This window comes from Pelobates fuscus, chromosome 2, assembly GCF_036172605.1.
Source record: "Pelobates fuscus isolate aPelFus1 chromosome 2, aPelFus1.pri, whole genome shotgun sequence".
Taxonomy (NCBI): Eukaryota; Metazoa; Chordata; class Amphibia; order Anura; family Pelobatidae; genus Pelobates; species Pelobates fuscus.
In genome coordinates, this window is record NC_086318.1 from 268,309,965 (window position 1) to 268,332,628 (window position 22,664).

The window sequence follows — 22,664 nt, forward strand, 5'->3', positions numbered from 1 at the left end:
AAAGTTCAGTGTCTGCATGCAGAGGGAGGAGATACTGAATGTTTTGATGCATTTTAGGCAGCCATTACCCAGGAAGGATCTCTAGCAGCTATCTGAGGAGTGGCCAGTGAAGTTATCACTGGGCTGTAATCACTGCACTTTCTCTGAAAAGACCGTGCTTACAGCAAAAAGCCTGAAGGTCATGATTCTACTCACCAGAACAAATTCAATAAGCTGTAGTTGTTCTGGTGACCATAGTGCCGTACCACCAGTCTGTGAATAATTAGCAATCAATAAAAAAAAAATCCCTAAATGTTCGTGCGCACCTATAACGTGACGTCACATGCACATCGATGCTGTCATTACCGCGGGCGGATGTGGGGCTATTAATCTGTATTTTCTGCCCCGATCTATATTCAGGGTGCCGCCATCTTTGTGTGGGTAGGTGAAGTCCCGGTGGCCTTCCCCCGCCCTGCAGAGCTCAGTCTGCGCGGAGCCCTCCATGGGTGAAGATGGATTAATTTTTTTTTTTTTTTTTTTATTTCTTTATTTTTCACTTGACAGAGCTTAGGTGAATACAGTTGCCTTACGGCTTTCACTGACATAAGTAAATCACAGTTGCAACATGGCTTACGCCAACATGAATATACACAGTTGCATCATGGCTTACGCAGAAGCCCAAGTAATCTTGGTTCTGGCCAACTTGTGCTTTTCCAGAATATAAACCGTAAGCTGTGTAGCTGTAGGTCCTCTTGTCTCTGTGTCAAGGTTTTTTTCCCCCCAAAATAAACAATAACTGAATAGTATCATATAAAGCTTGTAAGCGCTTTACCATCAATATGTTTACTCAACAACGAAAAATCAATAAATGTGTCACATTTTTCAGCCTCGAATGTGGGCTTTAGATAGTGTATAGTGTCTAGGTAGGTTTATAACCTACTTTTGCTTAGCATATTATAATTGATGTTATCTCCAAAAGTATACAGAAATAGAATTAAGAGGAGTAGGAAGTAGAGTATATGAGTAAAAAGGCAGAAGAGAAAGTTAAGTAAAGGAAGGCGGGGGGGGGGGGGGGGGGAGAGAAGGGCGGCTAGGGGGGATGGAGTCCTGCAGCGGTGTAGCGTATCCAGATACGTTATCTGGATCCGTGGTAGTATGTCTAGTCCCTAACAGGGGTGCCACTCGTGTTATGTCGTGGGTCGTTCCCCCCCCATTACGCAATTGGGTCCGGGTGGGTAGGTTTTTATACTACGTCACTATTATGCCATGGGTCCCATAACTTATCGAAACTTGATAATGTTCCTTTTATTCGGGCAGTTAAGTTGTCCATGAGGTGTATTTCTTTTAGGTTGGATATAACCCTTGGTATGGGTGGTAGCGTCGTTTGTAGCCAAACCTGTGCCATGGCCTTCCTCGCTGCTAGAGTGATCTTATGGATCAGATTTTGTTCCCGCCGTGTCCACCCATCTACAGGTCGGTTCAGTAAGTATGTCCACGGGTCCAGGGCTGGCGCTCTGTGGAATATCCTTTCTATCAGGTGGTGTATTTTTAACCAGTAGGAGTGTGCTAGGGGGCATTCCCACCACATGTGGATATAAGTTGGATTAATTTTTTGAGCGTCTGGTTTTTTCTTTTTCGTCAGGAATTTTTTTTTTTGCGCTCTGGTTTTTTATTTTATTTTTAAGTTCGACAGGTATGATGGCTTTTTATTTGGCCTTTTTTGTGGCACGAAAAATTAAGATTTTAGAAAAAAGAAGACGTTGAATTTTACTTTACAGGGTAGTAATTTTATTCCCCCCTCACTATTTTTAAGAGTGAGGGGGGTAGGTAGGGGCTTTTTTATTTGGGTGGGGGGGTGGGTGACTAGGGGCTTGGGGACCCCTAGTCACCTTTGATGGGGGGGGGGATTTTCATTTAGGGCCCAAACCCGCCGCTCAGGGGTGGGGGCCGGGGGGGACAGTAGGTCCCCCCCTTATTGTTTTTTAGGGCCCCCACCCACCGCGCAGGTATATAGAGAGGAGCCATGTTACTCTGTATATAGAGAGGAGCCATGTTTACACTGTATATAGAGAGGAGCCATGTTTACACTGTATACAGAGAGGAGCCATGTTACTCTGTATATAGAGTGAGCCATGTTACTCTGTATATAGAGGGGAGCCATGTTACTCTGTATATAGAGGGGAGCCATGTTACTCTGTATATAGAGGGGAGCCATGTTACTCTGTATATAGAGGGGAGCCATGTTACTCTGTATATAGAGAGGAGCCATGTTTACACTGTATATAGAGGAGCCATGTTTACACTGTATATAGAGAGGAGCCATGTTTACACTGTATATAGAGGGAGCCATCTTACTCTGTATATAGAGGGAGCCATGTTTACACTGTATATAGAGGGAGCCATGTTACTCTGTACATAGAGATGAGCCATGTTTACACTGTATATAGAGGGGAACCATGTTACTCTGTATATAGAGAGGAGCCATGTTTACACTGTATATAGAGGGAGCCATGTTACTCTGTATATAGAGAGGAGCCATGTTTACACTGTATATAGAGAGGAGCCATGTTACTCTGTATATAGAGGGAGCCATGTTTACATGGTATATAGAGGGAAGCCATGTTACTCTGTATATAGAGAGGAGCCATGTTTGCACTGTATATAGAGGGGATCCATGTTACTCTGTATATAGAGGGAGCCATGTTTACACGGTATATAGAGAGGAGCCATGTTATTCTGTATATAGAGGGGAGCCATGTTACACTGTATATAGAGGTGAGCCATGTGACACTGTAAATATAGGTGAGCCATGTGACACTGTAAATATAGGTGAGCCATGTTACACTGTATATAGAGGTGAGCCATGTTACACTGTATATAGAGGTGAGCCATGTTACACTGTATATAGAGGTGAGCCATGTTACACTGTATATAGAGGTGAGCCATGTTACTCTGTATATAGAGGGGAGCCGTGTTACTCTGTATATAGAGGGGAGCCATGTTACTCTGTATATAGAGAGGAGCCATGTTTACACTGTATATAGATGGGAGCCATATTACTCTGTATATAGAGGGAGCCATGTTACTCGGTTTATAGAGGGGAGCCATGTTTACACGGTATATAGAGGGGAACCATGTTACTCTGTATATAGAGAGGAGCCATGTTTACACTGTATATAGAGGGAGCCACGTTACTCTGTATATAGAGAGGAGCCATGTTTACACTGTATATAGAGGGGAGCCATGTTTACACTGTATATAGAGGGGAGCCATGTTACTCTGTATATAGAGGGGAGCCATGTTACTCTGTATATAGAGGGGAGCCATGTTACTCTGTATATAGAGAGGAGCCATGTTTACACTGTATATAGAGGGAGCCATGTTACTCTGTTTATAGAGAGGAGCCATGTTACTCTGTATACAGAGGGGAGCCATGTTACTCTGTATACAGAGGGGAGCCATGTTACTCTGTATATAGAGGGAGCCATGTTACTCTGTATATAGAGGGAGCCATGTTACTCTGTATATAGAGGGAGCCATGTATTGTTGCCAATGCTATTCGGTGGCAGAGTCCTGTAGCCTCCTGGTGGGCTAGAGTCCATAAAGCCCGGTGCTGGCCCTCCAGAGTCATGGTACTGCCCAGTCATCCTATGCCCGTTCGGGGCCTGGGTCTGAGGCTGGCTGCAGTGCTTGGTAAGGATGCCGGTCCGGTCTCGTACCTGCAGAAGGGGCTGTAGCATCCTGTGAGGGGTTTGTAGTCCAACAGGGCTCTCGGTCGGCCCCGGTGTTTTCGGCTGCTGGGCCCGGTCGATCCGTCTCGCGGGTCCGATGCCTCTCGTCTCTCCGCGTGTGCCTCAGAGGCCTTTTGACATCTGGCTTGTCTGAACTCTTAGCCATACAAGCTGGTGGAGTCTGAGGTGTTCCAAAAATTTGTGAGAGGCAACGCAGAGAGAGGAGTCTGAAGAAGAGGAGTCAGAGGAGGAAGGTGGCTTTGAGGAGGTGGAAGACCAAACACAGCAGGCGTCCCAGGGGGCTTGTTGTCACCTTTCGGGGACCCTTTGGTTTTGTACGTGGCTGGGTGGAGGAAAAGACCTTCAATGACATCAGTGAGGACAAGGAACGGGACATGGCTAGCTTGGTATCCAACCTTGTGCAAATGGGGAGTTTGCGGTTGTGCAAATGGACTGTTTGCGGTGCGTTAAACGGGGAGTTTGGTCTGTCCCTGTGAAGCGGGCGTAACCCTTGCACTACCTGATCGATACAACATCATACCTGATGCACGTTATTCCAAACAATTTAGGAATGTTAGGTGATTTATGCCCTTTATGGATTAAAACCAGACTCTGCATCAACTATGTAATTTTCCATGGGAGTTTTGCCATGGATCCCCCTCCGGCATGCCACAGTGCAGGTGTTAGTCCCCTTGAAACAACTTTCCCATCACTATTGTGGCCAGAAAGAGTCCCTGTGGGTGTTAAAATTCGCCTGCCTATTGAAGGCCAAGGCGGTTCGTCCGTTCGCGAACATTTGCGCAAGTTCGCGTTTGCGAACGGAACATTTTATGTTCGCGACATCACGATCAGTAATACAATTATAATCTACAAATGTATTAATAAATGAAACGGCTAGATATAATTAACAACCCACTTTTGTAACAATGCAAATGAGTATAACAACTACACATTAATTGAAAGTTCAAGTGCTCACTAAAGAACAACACTGTACCATTTAGGGGAGGATCTCTAAGAATAAAGTCTTTCTGCAAAACTATGGCTTCCCATTGTATGCAGGCTGCTTTTTTAAGGGCTCTGTATCATGCCTTGTCTCCTCCGGTACTGTGTCAGACAGTGAAGTCCTGAGAGATTCTTAAGTGTCCAAACACATTAAACAGAGTATCCGGCTCTCTCAATGGTGCTTGTACTCTCAGGCTAACTATATTTGAAGACACTACGGTGGGCGGTGTGAGAAATCTAATCTACCTAACCTTCTTTGAATACTCCCTTACTTTAAACATAAACTTGGAAATGTACACTCTTGTAATTTAGTATATATACTTATAAATAAATGAGGACATTGGTTTACACATATTGTTGTATTGTTCACACTTCCGAATTGATTCCGCAATGTAATGATAACTATTTATAGCAATGCTCCGTGTAGTCTGTAACACATGTTCCTATTTTAGCTACTTTGAAACAATGAGTGAAAGTTATATGTTCCATGCAAGAATTTGATACTCATATTATTCAGTATATTTATAAAGGCAATGGAAAGGTTTTTTTTTTTTTTTTACACAGTAAGAACAAATACTACACATTTGTACTACAAATCAAATTTTTTGACCAGTACAACTTAATGCTGTGCTTTATGACAAATTCTGCTTGGTGTAAATATTATAATACACATAGTTTTAGTGGAGTGCCAAAATAAGGGGAAGGGTTAATGGGTAACTTTCAGAAAAAGAGAGAAAATGAGAGAAAGGGTGAAGACAAAAAAAATAGGAAACTTATACACTACATATACAGAATAAACACAATTAAGTTCATCCAATTCTGGGTCCGTGTCCTGGACGATAAAATCACGGTCTAATAAGACATATCTCTAAAAGTAAGAGGGTCACTGAGAGACAGGAAAAGGATAACTTTTTTGCCTCCAGAGTGGCCACGCGGAAGAATCCAAGGCAAAGCGATGTGAGCCAAGATGGCGCTGAGGCAAATGCCGACCAGGCCCAGGGTTCCACGGACCCCGATCCCATGCATACCAGGGGCCTACTGCTGCTGATGCTGGATAATATGGCCTCCAAACTGCTAGACAGCTTCCAAACTGGGCTGGTTGACCTGCGGAAAGACATGCAAGACATGGGGACAAGAACATCAGCCACAGAAGATAAAGTGGCAGAAATGGTGGATGCTTACAATGACCTGGCTGATAAAGTGGAAGGCCTCATCTCCTGCATGGACCTTTATGAAATTAAACAAGTCGATAGCGAGGACAGGTCCTGCAGAAATAATTTTCGCATTCGCGGAATAGTGGAAACAGTAGCACAGACTGAGCTGATGGGGTATGTCACTGGCCTCCTACGAGCCTTAGCCCAAGACTTACCGCAAGACCTGTTCCTTCTGGACAGTTGTCACCTAACAGCCAAACCACAATTCTTGGCCGCCGAGATTCCAGGCAACGTATTTGTCCGGCTTGTATTTGTCAAGGATTTACCGCAAGGATTTACCGCAATGGTACAAAGGCATACTTTTGTTTGCAGACATATCAGCATTCACCTAGAGGAGGCAACGGGAGTTCAGAGCTGTCACAGCAACCTTGCGCAACCAACGACTCCCATAGCGCTGGGGATACCCGGTGAAACTTCTGGTGCACAGAAACGGCAAGATCTTCACGATAACAACTCCGGAGGAGGGCAGGAAAACACTTCAAAGTTGGGGCATGGACTGTCCGGAGCCGCTGAACACATATGTGATGGTCTGAGTAGGTATCACCGTCTTGCATACCCTTTTCCCATAAAATAATACACCAATAATCCATAGGTTTCAATATCGCTGGTGTCGCATAATAACCCAATCATGAGCCAAAGCTTAATGTTGGGACAAAACTGGTTTAATGAGAACACAGACATTTAATTTATACAGCACATCACTCCTCCTCTGAGCCAGCGAGATATTTGAGTTTAGAGAACATACTAAACTCAATTATCTTCTGGTCAGAAAAAATAAATTATTTCACAATTTCTGGAAATACCCCCAAAACACATAAGAACCCCACATCCCTGGGTAGCTTGTCTCTGTGGGAGCAACATATTTAATTTTTAAAAACCAGCCAAATCGATTCAGTAGTTACCGAACGGCACCGCAGAGAGAGTTGACCAGTCTGCCACGAGGTTGAAGCCGGGAAACCGTTCCAGAAAAAATGCAGCAAGAGCCGGTCTCTGTACGTGAGGTTTTTATACGAAAACCGGAACAAGTAAAATCTATCTGGTTCGTGGAGATTGCTCCTTGTGTTCGGTAGTTTGAATCTCCCGAACGCTGTTCATCTGAGTTGCTGGGTGAAGAGAACGTAGCAGAGTTCCATAGAGACCGGTGTTTGTGCGAGTGCGTTGCTGAAAACAGTTCCAGGCAGTCGACGACCAAGTCCCGCTGGCCGTGTTCGGGAGACAAGATGGCCACCAGCAAAAATAACAAATGACTCAGGAAGGCTGATAGCAGGGAGTACAATTAGCTGAATGGTGATGGGGTTATCCCTTCACAACATCTTGAGGAGCAACTAGGATCATGCCAAGCTGGATGAAGACCCGACACAGTGACCACTAGCACACAGAGACATTTGTTTCCTTTGAACTTTAACTTCCAAAAGCCTCAGCTACAAACCTCCATACTCAGGCTCTGAACTCTACATATGCCGTAGATAAGTAGCAGCGATTTACTTTATTTATGTTTTGTGTTCTTTATAATGGGATTTTATATGCATTTACATGGGATCATACCTATTTAGTGCTGAGAGGACGGGAGGGTGGTTATGTGTAAGGGATGTGGCAGGCCCCCTCGGGTTGTGAGTGGGGGATATTGTATTGCAAACCTAAGACCCTCGGACGCTTGTGCGACCCACTGACCTGAGATTCTTACTGTTGCTCCCATACTAGAACCACCAGACATATTGCATGAGGCCCAGCCTGGGCGCATAAGGGAGCTAAAGCTGACCTAGGACTACAACTTGACCAGATGTGGGCTGAGGGGGGTTTCACGCCAGCGTGCACTATGGTGCCGCATTAAGTAAGGTGACCTCCCCTCAAGATAGAGTATTGGCCATATCCCAAGGTAGCAGGATCTCCTCTGAACTACCCTTGACTCATGTAAACTGCCAAACACAAAAGAAAAAAACAACAACAATAAATATATATGTTTTTCTATTAACTCTTTCGCTAGATATACTCAAGCTGCACTGGAGATTAAACTCTAATTCCTTAACGCCAACTATCCGATAATAAGCACCAAATAAGAAATTGTGCCACGTTGGTCTTGCTGGTTCCAGGAAGGAGCTTGTTGCTTTATGAGCCTTAAAATGGCTGCCAACAACTGCAAAAACTCCTACACAAACAGCATTTTTACACTAGGTGGATAACGCATCCCCAGGACCGTGCTTACACTAACTATTCACCAGTGCACAACTCGTATTTACGCATTGATGAGTTTTATCTACACAGTTTCACACTCTCCCAGCTATCACGACGTGAAGTAAGGGATATCACATGGTCCGACCATGACCCTGTTACTTTAGAGCTAAAGGACCACTACGAATTTAGACAGAGCCCCGTGGCGACACAATGAGTCCCTATTGCAAGATTCTGTGTTCGTCCAAGAATTACGGACTAAACTCACTAACTACTTCATAGGTAACTCCACTCCTGGGATGAAAATTATGATAACCAAAGCTATGAGTGACGAGTTTGCAGGGTATTATGCAGATCTATATAATCTGAAACACGATGGCAACACTCAACATACAGGCTTACTTACAAAACACTGACCTACCCGTCCTCACCCAGGAACAAAAAATACACCTGACGACACAGATCACCAGTGACGAGGTACTGACAGCTATAGATACCCTCCTGACAGGAAAGGCCCCGGGACCAGACTGGTTTGCTAATACATATTGCAAAACCTTTGGCATTACACTGGCCCCTCATCTAGTACAGCTGTTTACAAAGGCACTAACAGGCCGTTTTCTCCATACGGAGATACTAGCAGCACATATTGTCACTCTCCCCACGCCGGGCAAGCCGCCAACATTGCCCCAAAATTGTAAGCCAATACCTTTGTTAAACATGGATGCAAAGCTTTTCGCTAAGATTTTTGCATGGTGACTGGGCTAAATCCTCCCACACATAATCTATATGGATCAGGTTGGGTTTGTGGCAGGCCGTCAGGGAACAGAAAACACCCGCAAAGTCCTCGATCTCATTTACAGTATGAAACGTCTCAACAAGGGCGGGGGATTGATCATCTCATTAGACGCAGAAAAAGTGTTTGACCGTCTCCATTGGCTGTTCCTGGAGGCGGTCATGATAAAGTTTGGGATACCAGAGAGGGTTTTTGGACGCAGTCAGGGCCCTACATAGCTCCCCACCACGCAAGTGCTCAATGCAGGCTTTTTGTCTGGCAAGTTTTTAATAACTAATGGAGCGGGACAGGGATGCCAGTCGTCTCACTTGCTCTATGTCTTGGCCCTGGAGCCTTTAGTTTACAGGATTCGGAATAATGCAGCTGTGCATGGGCTTAGCGTAGGGGAACGAGAAAATAAAGCAAACCTATTTGCAGACGACGCCCTACTTATCTTAACACAGCCCCATATTTCACTCCCGAACCTATTTAAGGAGATATAAGAATACGGGAGGAACTCATACGACAAAGTAAATGGCTCTAAGACTTAGGCCATGGGAATAGATGTGGTTGCTTTCCAAGCCAATTTCCACCTAGACTGGAGGTCCGACTATGTATATTTCTTGGGCCTCCACATTACAAAAACACCGAATGATCTGTTTAAATGTAACTATGAAAGACTACACAAGGAAATGGCCACAACCTTACAATCCTGGTAGGGGAAATACATTTCATGGCTGGGCAGACTAGCGGCAGTGAAGATGCTCCTTCTCCCTAAGCTCCACTACCTCTTCTGAACCCTCCAAATTCAGGTCCCCCACTCCTATCTCACTAAAATACAAAAAGGATAAAATTTATATGGGATCGAAAGAGGGCAAGCTAAATCGGATATTTTGGATACCGACAACACTGAGACCGGACGTTACCTCTATGCTTCCCACGGCAAGACTTTTACTTTGGATGTGGGACGCAGTGAGAGACTGTTTGTATTCTGACCTACTTTGGTCAAAGGCCACACCTGTCCCGAGCATACACATCATAAACCCAACCTTTGATTACCCAACATGGACAGAGTGGGGATGTACCCATGTACAGCACCTACTCGAGGGCACTCCAGGGTCTTCCAGGGAAGACTTTCCTGATCTTCATGCTCATTGAAACTACTGAGTAGGATGGTGTTTTCCTACCTGAATTAAAGTCTGTGCTGACGGACTCTAACAGACATGACTCTAGTCTAACCCCCTGTCGGTGTTTGAAAAAGCTCCGACCACACCCAAGAAATTACTTTCTCTGATATATAAAGCACTTAACCAATCTGACACCAGAGACTCTGACAAATACAAAAACAAGTGGCAGACAGACCTCCAACAGATGTTTGCTGGTTCTGTGTGGCGAAAAGCATTCAGCTTTCACAAGGGCAAAATGTTATACATGTCCCACCTAGAGCTTATGCAAAAAATTTACTTTCACAGGTACATGTCGCCAACAAGATTGGCAAAAATATATACGGGCCTACCGGACACATGTTGGAGATGTCAAGGTGCCACCGACACGATGTATCACATATGGTGGACATGCACCTCACTCAGACCCTTCTGGGCGATGGTTGAAAATACTCTCTTTAAGATACTCCAGGTTCAAACCAAACTGAAACCAGAAATGGCCTTGCTGTTTATTATCCTAGATGAGTTTTCTAAAAGTGATGAGATTCTGGTATATCATACGCTCATAGGAGCCATCTCCCTCATAGCTAGAGCAATGAAATCTGTTTTGGTTCCATCATGCTAGTCCCTCCTTCGGCAGCTTACTATACATTTAGATTATGAGAATACAGCGAGGAAACAACTTAAGTCCCAACAAGGTGTACGTCTTGGTATTACCAAATTGGAAACATACATAAAGACACTGGATGCGGACCAAACATTATTCAGCAGTATATTAATGAGAAAAATAAAATAAAATTATAATAAACTCATATCTTACGGTGCATACCATACAAATAGGTCTACACGATGACCATTGATCCAAGCCCGCAAGCGACCCCTTGCAACCAGTGACACATGGAGGGAAATCCTGATCAGACCTGCATAGAAATAACCCCACACAAACAACGATATGGAATGATCGCTTGACATTACTCCTGTAAATCTAAGTCCCTACATCAGTTCACCTAGAAACACCCAAAATCTGTACATAGTTCTACCCTATACATGGGTACTGTTGCACATATGGGTACATAATGGGAACAGGCATCACAAATGAGTGGACATGGTCTGTATTAAGAAGGGAGAAATGAAGGGTACGGGCGGAGATGGGAATCTCCTCGTCCCAGACGACAAGTTGTAGATGTCTCTCTTGGGGCATAGCCATGGCCAACATATTACATTAACCGAGAGTGGGAACATGTACATATATATATATATATATAGACAAGTATCAACCTGATGTTTATTCATGGATATTACTTTGAATGCGAACATATAGTATACTACTATGCAATCTTAGAACTATGTACCTATTGTGTTGCCTCACGAACCTAACGCTGCAAGCGGCATGCCTAAAACCGAACAAATGTTGTGCAATTCTGAACTGTTATACTTACCTTTCCCCCTTCTTGCTTTCTGTATCCCAAGACGATAAAAATAATAAAAATAGTCAAATAAAAAAAAATAGAAAAAATAGTCTTGTGATTAGTCCGTTTAAGTCTTTGAAAGAAATTAACTTTATTTGAAACATATTCTCATTAAAATATCCTTGGTATAGTTCATAAAATATATAAAGTGTCTGTTTGGTGACACATACATGGGGAAATATTTTATAAAGTGCAGACCTTAAGCAGGTTGCTCGGCGTCCCGAATCTTAGCGAGTTATTTCTGCACCAAGCAGAATCAAATATAGTGAAGATGAAGACGCACTTTAAAGATGTGGATGTGAACAGTTTCATCTGGAAAGAAAGTTGCCATTTACTAACATGGCTCAAAAATGTTCCCTACAATGAGTTCTGAAGATTATGACGCAATTGTACAGATCATCAAGTTTATATGGAGCAGGCAAGAGGCTAAATTACTGGCTAAGAATTATGAACCTTCATAAGTACAGGATGCACTACATAAAGTAGAAAACCTAGAAAGATCTGACCTCTTGAAGAAAAAGACAAAAATAGATAGAACTAGCCCGGAAAACTTGTTTCCAGCAATAATTCTTGATTATAACAAAGAAAATGTACAACTTAAAAAAAAACATTAGGAAACACTGGCATTTGTTGAAAAAGGACAAAGTACTTGCCAGTAGTTTACCAGAAAAAAACGAGAATTATTTTTAGGGGAGCACAAAATGAACTAATGAACAGTCATCTAAAACCATCAAAAGAAAAGATCAAGACCAAAAAGCAAGGTTTCTTCTTTTGTCATAACTGCATTGCCTGTATAACCAGCAAAAGGACGTCAACACGTGGCTGAAGTCTTGGTGTAGGAAGGAGGGGTTTTTGTTTTTAAGAGCACTGCGAGGACTTTGCGCTTGGGTACAACCTTTATAGTAGTGATGGGTTGCACCTAAATGGGAAAGAGTTTGTAGTGCTGGGGGATTGGATGGCTAGAAGGTTGGAGGAGATTTTAAACTAGTAGTGGGAGGGGGAGGGGGTCGTAGCAATCTACAAAATAGAGAGAGGACAGAAAGGAGATGGGCTATAGCTCAGTATAAGGGGGGTGGAGACGGGGGAGGGGCAAGCTCAGAACAGAGAAGGTATGTAATGTTGATAATTCACAAAAAGTGACTCATGATATTAAATGTATGCTTACTAATGCAAGGAGCCTAACTAACAAAATGGGGCAAGTGGAGGCAATAGCATACACTAAACAATATGACATAATAGGCATAACTAAAACATGGTGGGATGAGACACATGACTGGTGTAGAATATTGCATATTCTATGTTTCTATTCATTATATATATGGATGTGTGGATTGACAAAAGTAACAGATGGTATAAGTCACAAGGGTTTCTTTGTCTGAGAGCTCTGGAATGTGGATTTCGGGGTCTTGTCCTTATATGGCAAGAGTATGCTCTGACGTCAGTATGGGCACTTTTATATAGTAACAGAGGGACACGAGGTCTCGCTCTCTTCGCTCTAGGCTCTGGTCTCTCTCTGAGCTCTCTCTGGCTCTCTCTCGATGTAAAGATGTAAGGGTGTAAAGAAGTCCAGCAATTACCATCTGCTGTTGAATGTCCATTATCCTGTAACATCCTTTGTTGTTTTATTATGTATCCGTAACTAAGAATAAACCTGAAGAAACCGTAAGTCAGATTGCGTATTAGTACTTTTCAATAATATAGACATATATTATTGTGGCGAGCATTTGGCCCAAGACTATATATACAAAATACGTATATATATATATATCAATCAACTGAAGACAAGAAGTAATTAAGAAGATTTAACTGTGACGACTCCAAACCAGTTTTTACAACTGGGCAGTTAACTCAAATGGGTACATGTTATTTAGGAATGATAGGAAAAACAAGAAGGGTGGTAGGGTATATTTGTATGTCAACCATGAGTATTGCAGAGAAGCAGCTGCATCACTAATCTAGTAAAACTCAGTCATGTAAAGCGGTTACCCCATAAGTTGATTAAATATTTTCCTATAGGGAAGCGTGCCACACGCTGTGCATCAGGTCACTGTGCTTCTCTTTGAGGGGCACTGGATTAGAACATGCTGGAGGAGGCCATGCCTCCTTCATGACGTCACAGGAGATGGAGAGAGGTAAGCTGCGCCGAGCGAGGTAAGTAAATATCTTTATTTTATTAGTTCTTTTGCACACATTGGGAGTGGGGACACACCTATCGAACTAGATACAGGGACATTAACACGTTAGGAATACAGGTTTGTTTCCTAAAGCTTTAGTGCTCTTTTCATGTCCCATTACATACTCACATGACCTTAAAAAAAAGCACATATGAAATATTGGCTTGCATTAGCTGTAGATCTAGTCTTTACAACTCCTGCAAGCCCTCCCCTTCATCCCAAGAACAGACTGTCTGTGGCTGTTCAATCACAGACTTCTTCATGAGCTGTATTGCAGCTCAATGAGAGGCCTTTGCAAAGCAGTTGCCATGAGCCTGTCTTTTGAGCTTAGCTTCACAGAGTTAATCTACCGGCAAGGGATAGGATTAGCTGTCTTATGGACAGCTGGGTAAGTGTAACAAGATTATACAATATGATTTTTATAAAATGAAAAAAAAAAGAGGATACACTCTTCATACATAAATCACTTCAGCAAGCTGAAGTTCGGTGTGTGTTGGAGTGTCCATTCAAATACTTTCTTTATCAGTCTTGTTGATTACCCCTTTAATACTCCTACTCTTTATCCCTTTCTTGCTCCCACTGTGACCCCTTTATCATATTATTCTTTCATTCTTTCCCATTTCTCATTGTTAAATACACCATACCTCACTTATGTGGTACGATCACCCCTACTTCTATTGTACTTTACATTTTGACTGCCAATGAATAACCACTGTCCTGATTGCCTACCTTTTGTGCACTGGAGGGTAGCTAATCTACTATGAAGCAGGCTATCTTTGTTTGCGCTGGCAACAGAGACTGTTTAATTTGTGTACTCCCTCATGTCTTTATTCATTAATGACTGTGCAGACGTACAAGGGAGCAAGAGGATTTACAGAATACACAAAACACAGAAGTTTGCTTTAATGCAGCTCTTAACAATTAGTTGACCAGGGGAGATAAATATTTTCTTTCTCTTTTCATTTAGAAATCATAGGGGGTATGGTATGTTATTAATTCATGTATTAACAGTATGGTTCTATACTAATTTAATAAAATTGTTTGATAAATATGTCGCAAAAAATATAAAATTTTTGATATTTGACAGACCTTCACAGATTTTAATAGAATTTCTGGATATAATGCTAATGTTAATTTTTACACATACAGTATATTAGCTTTATTATTAAATATGTATGTTTAGCACTATCTAGATCACACTTCTTTCCCCTCAAAAAATATAACTTTTCTATAATTTCTTTCAGACAGCTAAACACTAGCTGTAGATACGAGCTGTAATTCAGAAGCAGGAGGAGGATGGAAAGAGTTCATTTACTTTACATTTTATCTTCTATGAAAAACCAGTGGGGATTTTCAGCAGTAATCAAATTTCTACTAATGAATTCATAAAGAAACTTCTCAGTATAGCCTAAATTTCTGTAGTGCACTCTATGACAACTAATCTATTAGGGATCTAACCAGCATTTGTTTATTTTGCCACGGCCACTTCTGCTGATGTTTGGCCACCTACTGCAGATGTTCCCCACTCTCAGAGGGTACAGTACAGTTATGATCACCAGGGTTTCACAGCTCACAGCCTAAAGGGGGAATCTTAAAATACAGGACAGTAAATTATACTCCAAGACAACCGAACATATAAAATATGTTAAACAAATATTTGAAATAGTATTATAAACTTACTTTTGAACTTTCATATGACAGTTTTAGTTCCGATCCTGGCACTTTCAGGAGACGATATAGCAGCCCTTTTACCTTTTGAACAGTCATAGAATCTGCAATTAAAATAAAAAGTAATAATAAAAGTCAATTCAGATTTTTGTAAGTACAGCTTCTTGATGCAATTACTGATTTGACTGCCATTCTGGGGTTGAGAAAGATTTTTTCCTAGTTTGCCGCAAAACTGGAAAGTGCCTACTTTTGGATTAATGCCAGAAACAGATTTGATAAGGCTGAACTTGCAAGACCTTTGTTCAGTAAGTTCTTATAAAAAAAAAAAAAAAAAACGAATGGTGAGTAACTTATTTTCTTTAGTTTGAGAAAAATGGGTTTGTGATCATAAACAAAATGTATACTTTCTAATAAATTCATTTTACTCTGTGGTCATGGTCCATGAGAGAATCCATTGTCAGTGGATATTTGGATATGTTCTATCTTTCAACTGGAGAGGTAGAATGAATCCCAAAAATCTTGGGACAGCACCTTCGTAATCCACCCACAGAATGTGCCTACTCTGCCCAAATTTATCAGTATCTAGGAGTAAAAAGGTTACCACAAATCCTTGCACTGACCCTGACAGTTTGTAAATAGGTTCAAAAGGGGAATGCTGAAGCACCTGTAGTAATAGGACAAAATAGATTTTCCAAAATATAATTATAATTCATGAATCAGAATGCAAAGTTAACTCCTTAAGGACTGAGGTAATTGGCCAAGTTCCGAACTAAAAAAAACAAACTAGAATTTGCGGCCCCTTCACTTAGATCTTCTCTCTCACGATGATGCCATATTGTTATGCTCAAAGCTGAACGCCAACACTTTTCCTATGGGAACGCTAATACTGCAATAACTGCTGAAAGTGTAAGGTGGCACTGCTGCTTCTGGTCTCTAAGCTTGTGGACCTGGAGGGTGTAAGGAATTGGGACCTGATGCAAAAAGCATGCTGTATGAGAAGTTAATTTTGGAATCACAGGTTGGGATGACGGTGGATCCGAAGCTTACCTTCTTTTCTTCAGTATTTTCGCAAGGCAAATCTCACTAGAGTATTTATCTTTTCAGAACTGCTATTTCTGCAGCCCACATCCCCCTTTTTGATCTGCCTGTTGGTAAAGATCACCTTCGTCAAGATACTCCACATTTTGGGACACCTCCTTGAGATATGGCTGGACAAAGAAGATTTGTCATTTTGCCAACTTCGATAAACTATTGCTACTCCTCTGCCTTTTTTTTTTTTTTTTTTTTTAAAGAAGAAGAGTTTCAGACATGGAGGCCTTTAATGTGGAAGCTCTTGTTTTCACGCTTGAGGGATTGATCTTTTCTATTTCCAGGCATATGATATTTCATGCATCTTTGATTTCTTATCCCTATTTCCCTGCTTGACCCAGGCTTCTCTCTCACGATGATGCCATATTGTTATGCTCAAAGCTGAACGCCAACACTTTTCCTATGGGAACGCTAATACTGCAATAACTGCTGAAAGTGTAAGGTGGCACTGCTGCTTCTGGTCTCTAAGCTTGTGGACCTGGAGGGTGTAAGGAATTGGGACCTGATGCAAAAAGCATGCTGTATGAGAAGTTAATTTTGGAATCACAGGTTGGGATGACGGTGGATCCGAAGCTTACCTTCTTTTCTTCAGTATTTTCGCAAGGCAAATCTCACTAGAGTATTTATCTTTTCAGAACTGCTATTTCTGCAGCCCACATCCCCCTTTTTGATCTGCCTGTTGGTAAAGATCACCTTCGTCAAGATACTCCACATTTTGGGACACCTCCTTGAGATATGGCTGGACAAAGAAGATTTGTCATTTTGCCAACTTCGATAAACTATTGCTACTCCTCTGCCTTTTTTTTTTTTTTTTTTTTTAAAGAAGAAGAGTTTCAGACATGGAGGCCTTTAATGTGGAAGCTCTTGTTTTCACGCTTGAGGGATTGATCTTTTCTATTTCCAGGCATATGATATTTCATGCATCTTTGATTTCTTATCCCTATTTCCCTGCTTGACCCAGGCTGCATCTACAGGCCTGGTGTAATGGGGCTTTTTGCGTTTCCCTGTCTTCTATTTGATGCTAGCTGGACTTTTCTCCCCTGATTGCCATCAACAAAGAAAGAGGCTTCTACAAATGTAAGGGGGCTCCTATGGGTATTATTTGATATAACTTGTCTCTGATTGGTTAATTTGTTTTATTAACTCTATTTCTGCTGTTTGGAGGTATAGCAAACCCCAGGTAACCCAAATGGTTACCTTCAGCCACTCAGGAACTCTTACAACAAGCAGCCATCCATTTCCCCCCAGTAACTGGACGAGACACAGCTCTGGGAGTACAACAAGATTTTATTATGCCACACTCTGCTTTTATGCAAAACCCCTTGCAAGGTGTCTCCCACACAACCACACAAGGGGTTTCCAACCCAGGATCCTCTGTACCTGGGAGCCCAGATGCAGGAAAGGGACCTAGTCTCATTGTCTCCCAGGTACAGAAAGTCCGCCCCACATACAAGGGGTCTCCCACACCAATTAACAGGGAGTCTTCATCCCAGGATCCTCTGTGTTTGGGAGCATGGGTGCAGGAAAAGGGACCTCGTCTCTTTCTCCCCCAGGCACAGAAAACCCACCAAACTGGCCAGTGCCTTAAAAGTGTCCCTACCAATCTCAAGAACCTCCACATCGTGCCTTTCCCAAACGGGTTTCCATTTGTGAAGCTCCTGTGAGAAAACCAGGCCAGGGAAGCATCTCCTTTTGGAATACGAACGCTCCCCCTGGTTGGCGTAATGGCGGCCACCCAGGGGAGCACTCAATTACTTAACTTGCGGTTTCGCACTTATGTTGCAGGTGTGAACGTTCTAATTAATTGGGATGAACATTCTAATGGGGCAATGCAATGCATGTCTTTACAACCGCATGTGACATATTTGCATGTAACAGCTTAATTCAGACATAAACATGGTTCTGCTATCATCAATATACATATACATAGACAATATACAGTCTTTTGCTTTTGCTTTGTGAGGAAACACAATTGCAAATGGCACATTACTCATCATGACTCACCTGGCAATTTCTTCTGCATTGGCTTTTGATCTGGCTTTTCAGGACACTTAAATGTTAGTGCTGTATAAAACAAAACCAAAAAAAATTCTGGATTTAAAAAAAAACAAAACAAAAAAAAAAGCAACCTATGCTCTCACTAGTGATACATAACTATAATAAAGAAAACAGAAGTTATTTAATCTAAAACGTCAAAACCCTGGTAAATTTGAAAGCTGTTGTAAAACATTTTGTCTTAAAGCGGCACTGTCCTGCCGAACTTACCTTTCCCCAATCGATTCCTCTTCTCTCCCTCTCTCAGGTTCAGTTCTTCATTTTTTCATATCTGCTCTAGTTTTCATTAAAACGTAAGAAAAAGTAGGGACTTTTTCTCTTATGGAGGTTTCCCACGCCGTGACCAGCGGTGACCAGCAGAGGAGCAAAGTGTGCTTCGTTTCCGGTGGTCACAGCAATTTTCCCACAATCCTTACCTTTCCTCCCTGTTCCCACGATGCTGCCTGTCACTTAGATAGGACGCCGGCAAAACTGCCGAATTGCGTTCTAACAGTTTCTCCATTCGTGTTAGAACGCAATTCAGGACTTTGTTCGTATCGGAATTTAATTTGAATGAATGAAACTCCGATCCTATTCGTGCTGTGGCTGCATCTTGTAGCTGCTTAGTAGATAATTCCCTAATTCCCACGGTGTCAGGGAGTTATCTACTAAAAGAGTAAAAGACCTAAATTGGTCTTTCAGACACATTTACTAATACTAAGTAAAGATTACTTAGTATTAGTAAATTATGCCCCTACTCGCTATACCGCAAGTAGGGGCATGTCTAGTGAGCAGCCTGTGGCCCCCCTCCCCTGTGCGACGGGGGACCTACTGTCCTCCCCCCCCGGCCCACACCCTTGAGCGGTGGGTGGGGGTCATAAATTACAATGGGAGGGACCTACTGTCCTCCCCCCCACTGGCCCCAGGGCAGCGGGTGGGGGACATAAAGATAATGAGGGGGGTGCCTACTTCCCTACTGTCCCCCCTCCCCCCTATCCTGGGCGGCAGGTGGGGGCCCTAAGACAAATCCCCCCCCATCAAAGGAGACTAGGGGTCCCCAAGCCCCTAGTCACCCACACCCCTACCCAAATAAAAAGGTACCCCCTACCTACCCCCCTCATCCTAAAAAATAGTGAGGGGGGAATGAAATAACTAACCTGTAAAGAAAAATTAAACTTACCATTCAATGTCTTTTTTCTAAAATCTTCATTTTTCAGCCCCCAAAAAGGCCAAATAAAAAACCATCATACCCGAACTTAAAATAAAATAAAAAACCTGAGCGCAAAAAAAAAGACGAAAAAGAAAAAACCCTGCAAAAAAAATAATCCTTCACCCATGAGCTATGCAGGGCCTTTCCCTGCCCTGTAATTAGGCTAAGAACACTTCCCACACTGTGTAAAATGACAAAGAGCACTCTGATTGGTTAGATTTCAAGCCCACCAATCAGAGTGCTCTTTGTCATTTTACACAGCGTGGGAACTTTCCCATGCTTTGTAAAATGACAAAGAGCACTATGATTGGGTGGCTTGAAATCCATCTAATCACAGTGCTCTGTGTCATTTTACACAGCGTGGGAAAGTTCTTTGGAATTTTCCAACGCTGTGTAATTTGACTCACAACACTCTGATTGGTGGGCTTGGAATCTAACCAGAGTGCTCTTTGTCATTTTACACAGCGTGGGAAAGTTAATTGAGGAAAATAGTTTTTTTTTCTTTTTTTTACAGTGAGCAGCAACAGGCTGCGAGTAGGGGCATTATTTACTAATACTAAGTAATCTTTACTTAGTATTAGTAAATGTGGCTGAAATACCAATTTAGGTCTTTCAGCCTTTTAGTAGATAACTCCCTGACACCGTGGGAATTAGGGAGTTATCTACTAAGCGGCTACAAGATGCAGCCACAGCACGAATAGGATCGGAGTTTCATTCATTCATTCGAATGAAGTTCCGATAAGAACAAAGTCCCGAATTGCGTTCTAACACGAATGGAGAAACTGTTAGAACGCAATTCGGCAGTTTTGCCGGCATCCTATCTAAGTGACAGGAAGCATCGCGGGAACAGATAGGAAAGCAAAGGATCATGGGAAAATTGCTGTGACCACCGGAAACGAAGCACACATTGCTCCTCCGCTGGTCACGGCGTAGAAAACCTCCATAAGATAAATAGTCCCTACTTTTTCTTAAGTTTTAATGAAAACTACAGCAGATAGGAAGAAATGAAGAACAGATCCTGAGAAAGGGAGAGAAGAGGAATTGATTGCGGAAAGGAAAGTTCGGCATGACAGTGCCGCCCTAAATACAGACTTAGTTTTCTTGTGTATGAAAGGTAATAAAGTGGTACAATGTTAAAGATTCAATATAATACTAATTTTAAGAGCGATTGTGTTAGGTTGCTCTTAGTTGAAGAGATAGGGGGTAACCCCTGATTAAACAATTCAGGCAAAAAGAAAGAAAAGAATAGGGATGAAAGGACATAAAAAAATCCCTATAAAGGAAGGAGCAACCCAAAAAATAATAATAGTTAAAACATAACGTTTAATTAGATCATTAATAAATAAAGTGTTGATTATAAAAATCCATAGTATAAGATAAAGTATAAACACAATGTAGAAAGTTCCAAAATATAAGCTGTAGTAGTCATTCTTTTGCTAGTATGTGAAATAACAAAATCTTTAATGACAATGTATCCATATCCAAAATGCAATGTACTAATATGACCCCCCACCCCCAAATCCTAAAGGCACACATCTGGAAGTAATCACTGAAAAGGGTAAAGGGGGGGGGGATATATATATATATATATATATATATATATGAGAGAGAAAAAAGAAAAAAAAATAACCCTAAGGGTAAATACCAGTTTCTCAGGATAGGCTACACTGTCGTGCTTTCGAGGACACTCCTTGAAAATTGTCTACCTCACACCAGCTCTGTATACATAAAGCTAAATCTAAATACACAGGAGGAAATGTCGGAAAAATAATCTACACCACACCCCGCCCCTTGCCACGAAATACCAATTGCAGGATAAATATAGGAGGTAAAAACAAAAGACGAGATTCCAACACGATCTCGATAGGAATGAAAATAAAAGTGGATGGTACGTGTCTCTGAAGTCAGTATATATAATCTTCCCATATCTATAGTGCACCAACACATAACCGTCCTGACGCGCATTTCGCCTTAACTGACTCTTCCAGGGCAACCTAGTCTTACGACGTCTGAGGTTTATATCGGAAACCTCCCACGTTAACTGGATAACGCCCTCCACCAATACGGAGTGGTTTAGTCCGTGGGTGGTGTCAGGGTATTTATATCGGCAGACATTTTGTGCTATGATAGAAATTAAAGTGTATATTGCCTAAATCATTCGAAAACAGCAGACTCCATTTTGTTATCTTCAAGCTAACAAAAGACACACGATTTCTATCCTTTCTGTAAAACTAACCACTTTGCCAGAGCTAAAGGAATGCTTAGTATATACAAACCTGTTGATAAGAGATGAGAATGGGGGATGGACAGACTGTCTAAATGCTAATCGAATATAATTAATCCTAAACCCAGACATTTTTGACAGAGAAGATTAAATAATTTAATTTTACTTTCGATATTGTATAAGATTCCCATTGTAAGAGAAAGATGAAACTTAGTTTACGAACTGTCATATTAGAAATTATAGCAGCCCAAAGAAAGCCCAAATAAACTCATTGATCTGACAGTAAACTTACATTATAAATAACCATAAAGATATGCTAAATTACGTCAAAATAGCCACCAGGAAAAGTTAACTCTTTCCTGGATAGGAATGTTTAGTGGGACGAGACTGCCCTCTATAGACCAAATACTTAAATTGTTATCTGGAAGGTAACCACACCTCCAGTTTTCTATTGGTCTATCACCTAGTGAATTTTCCCTTTAAAAAAAGTTAAGACAAAGGGAAGAGAGGAGGTATGCAGAGGAAGCAGTTGGAAGCAGGCTAAGTCAGGATGCAGAGAAAGAGACCCATGACATTCAAATTCCTGAGAACACCTGAGAACATCTGATGAGAACATCTCTTTAACTGGTAATTATACTGGCTTCAATCAATTAATCTAAATGAATTACAATTTTCTAATAGCATGATATATGACTGGATAAATCACGATCAGATTTTGATATTTAGAAATCTTAGTTAAATAAGAAGTACATAGTTATAACCATTC

At 41.8% G+C, this 22,664-nt stretch overlaps 1 protein-coding gene across 4 annotated transcripts in view; it reads right to left on the bottom strand.

Annotated features, from left to right (window-relative positions):
- TBCE (tubulin folding cofactor E) overlaps window positions 1-22,664 on the bottom strand; it is a 439,454-nt gene that overhangs the window by 46,151 nt on the left and 370,639 nt on the right. For all 4 annotated transcript variants that reach the window (XM_063443380.1, XM_063443381.1, XM_063443379.1 and 1 more), the window contains 2 exons: window positions 18,435-18,494; window positions 15,354-15,445 (listed from right to left, as the gene is read on the bottom strand). In XM_063443380.1, coding sequence (XP_063299450.1) covers window positions 15,354-15,445; window positions 18,435-18,494 — 152 coding nt within the window. The remainder of the gene's footprint in view (window positions 1-15,353; window positions 15,446-18,434; window positions 18,495-22,664) is intronic.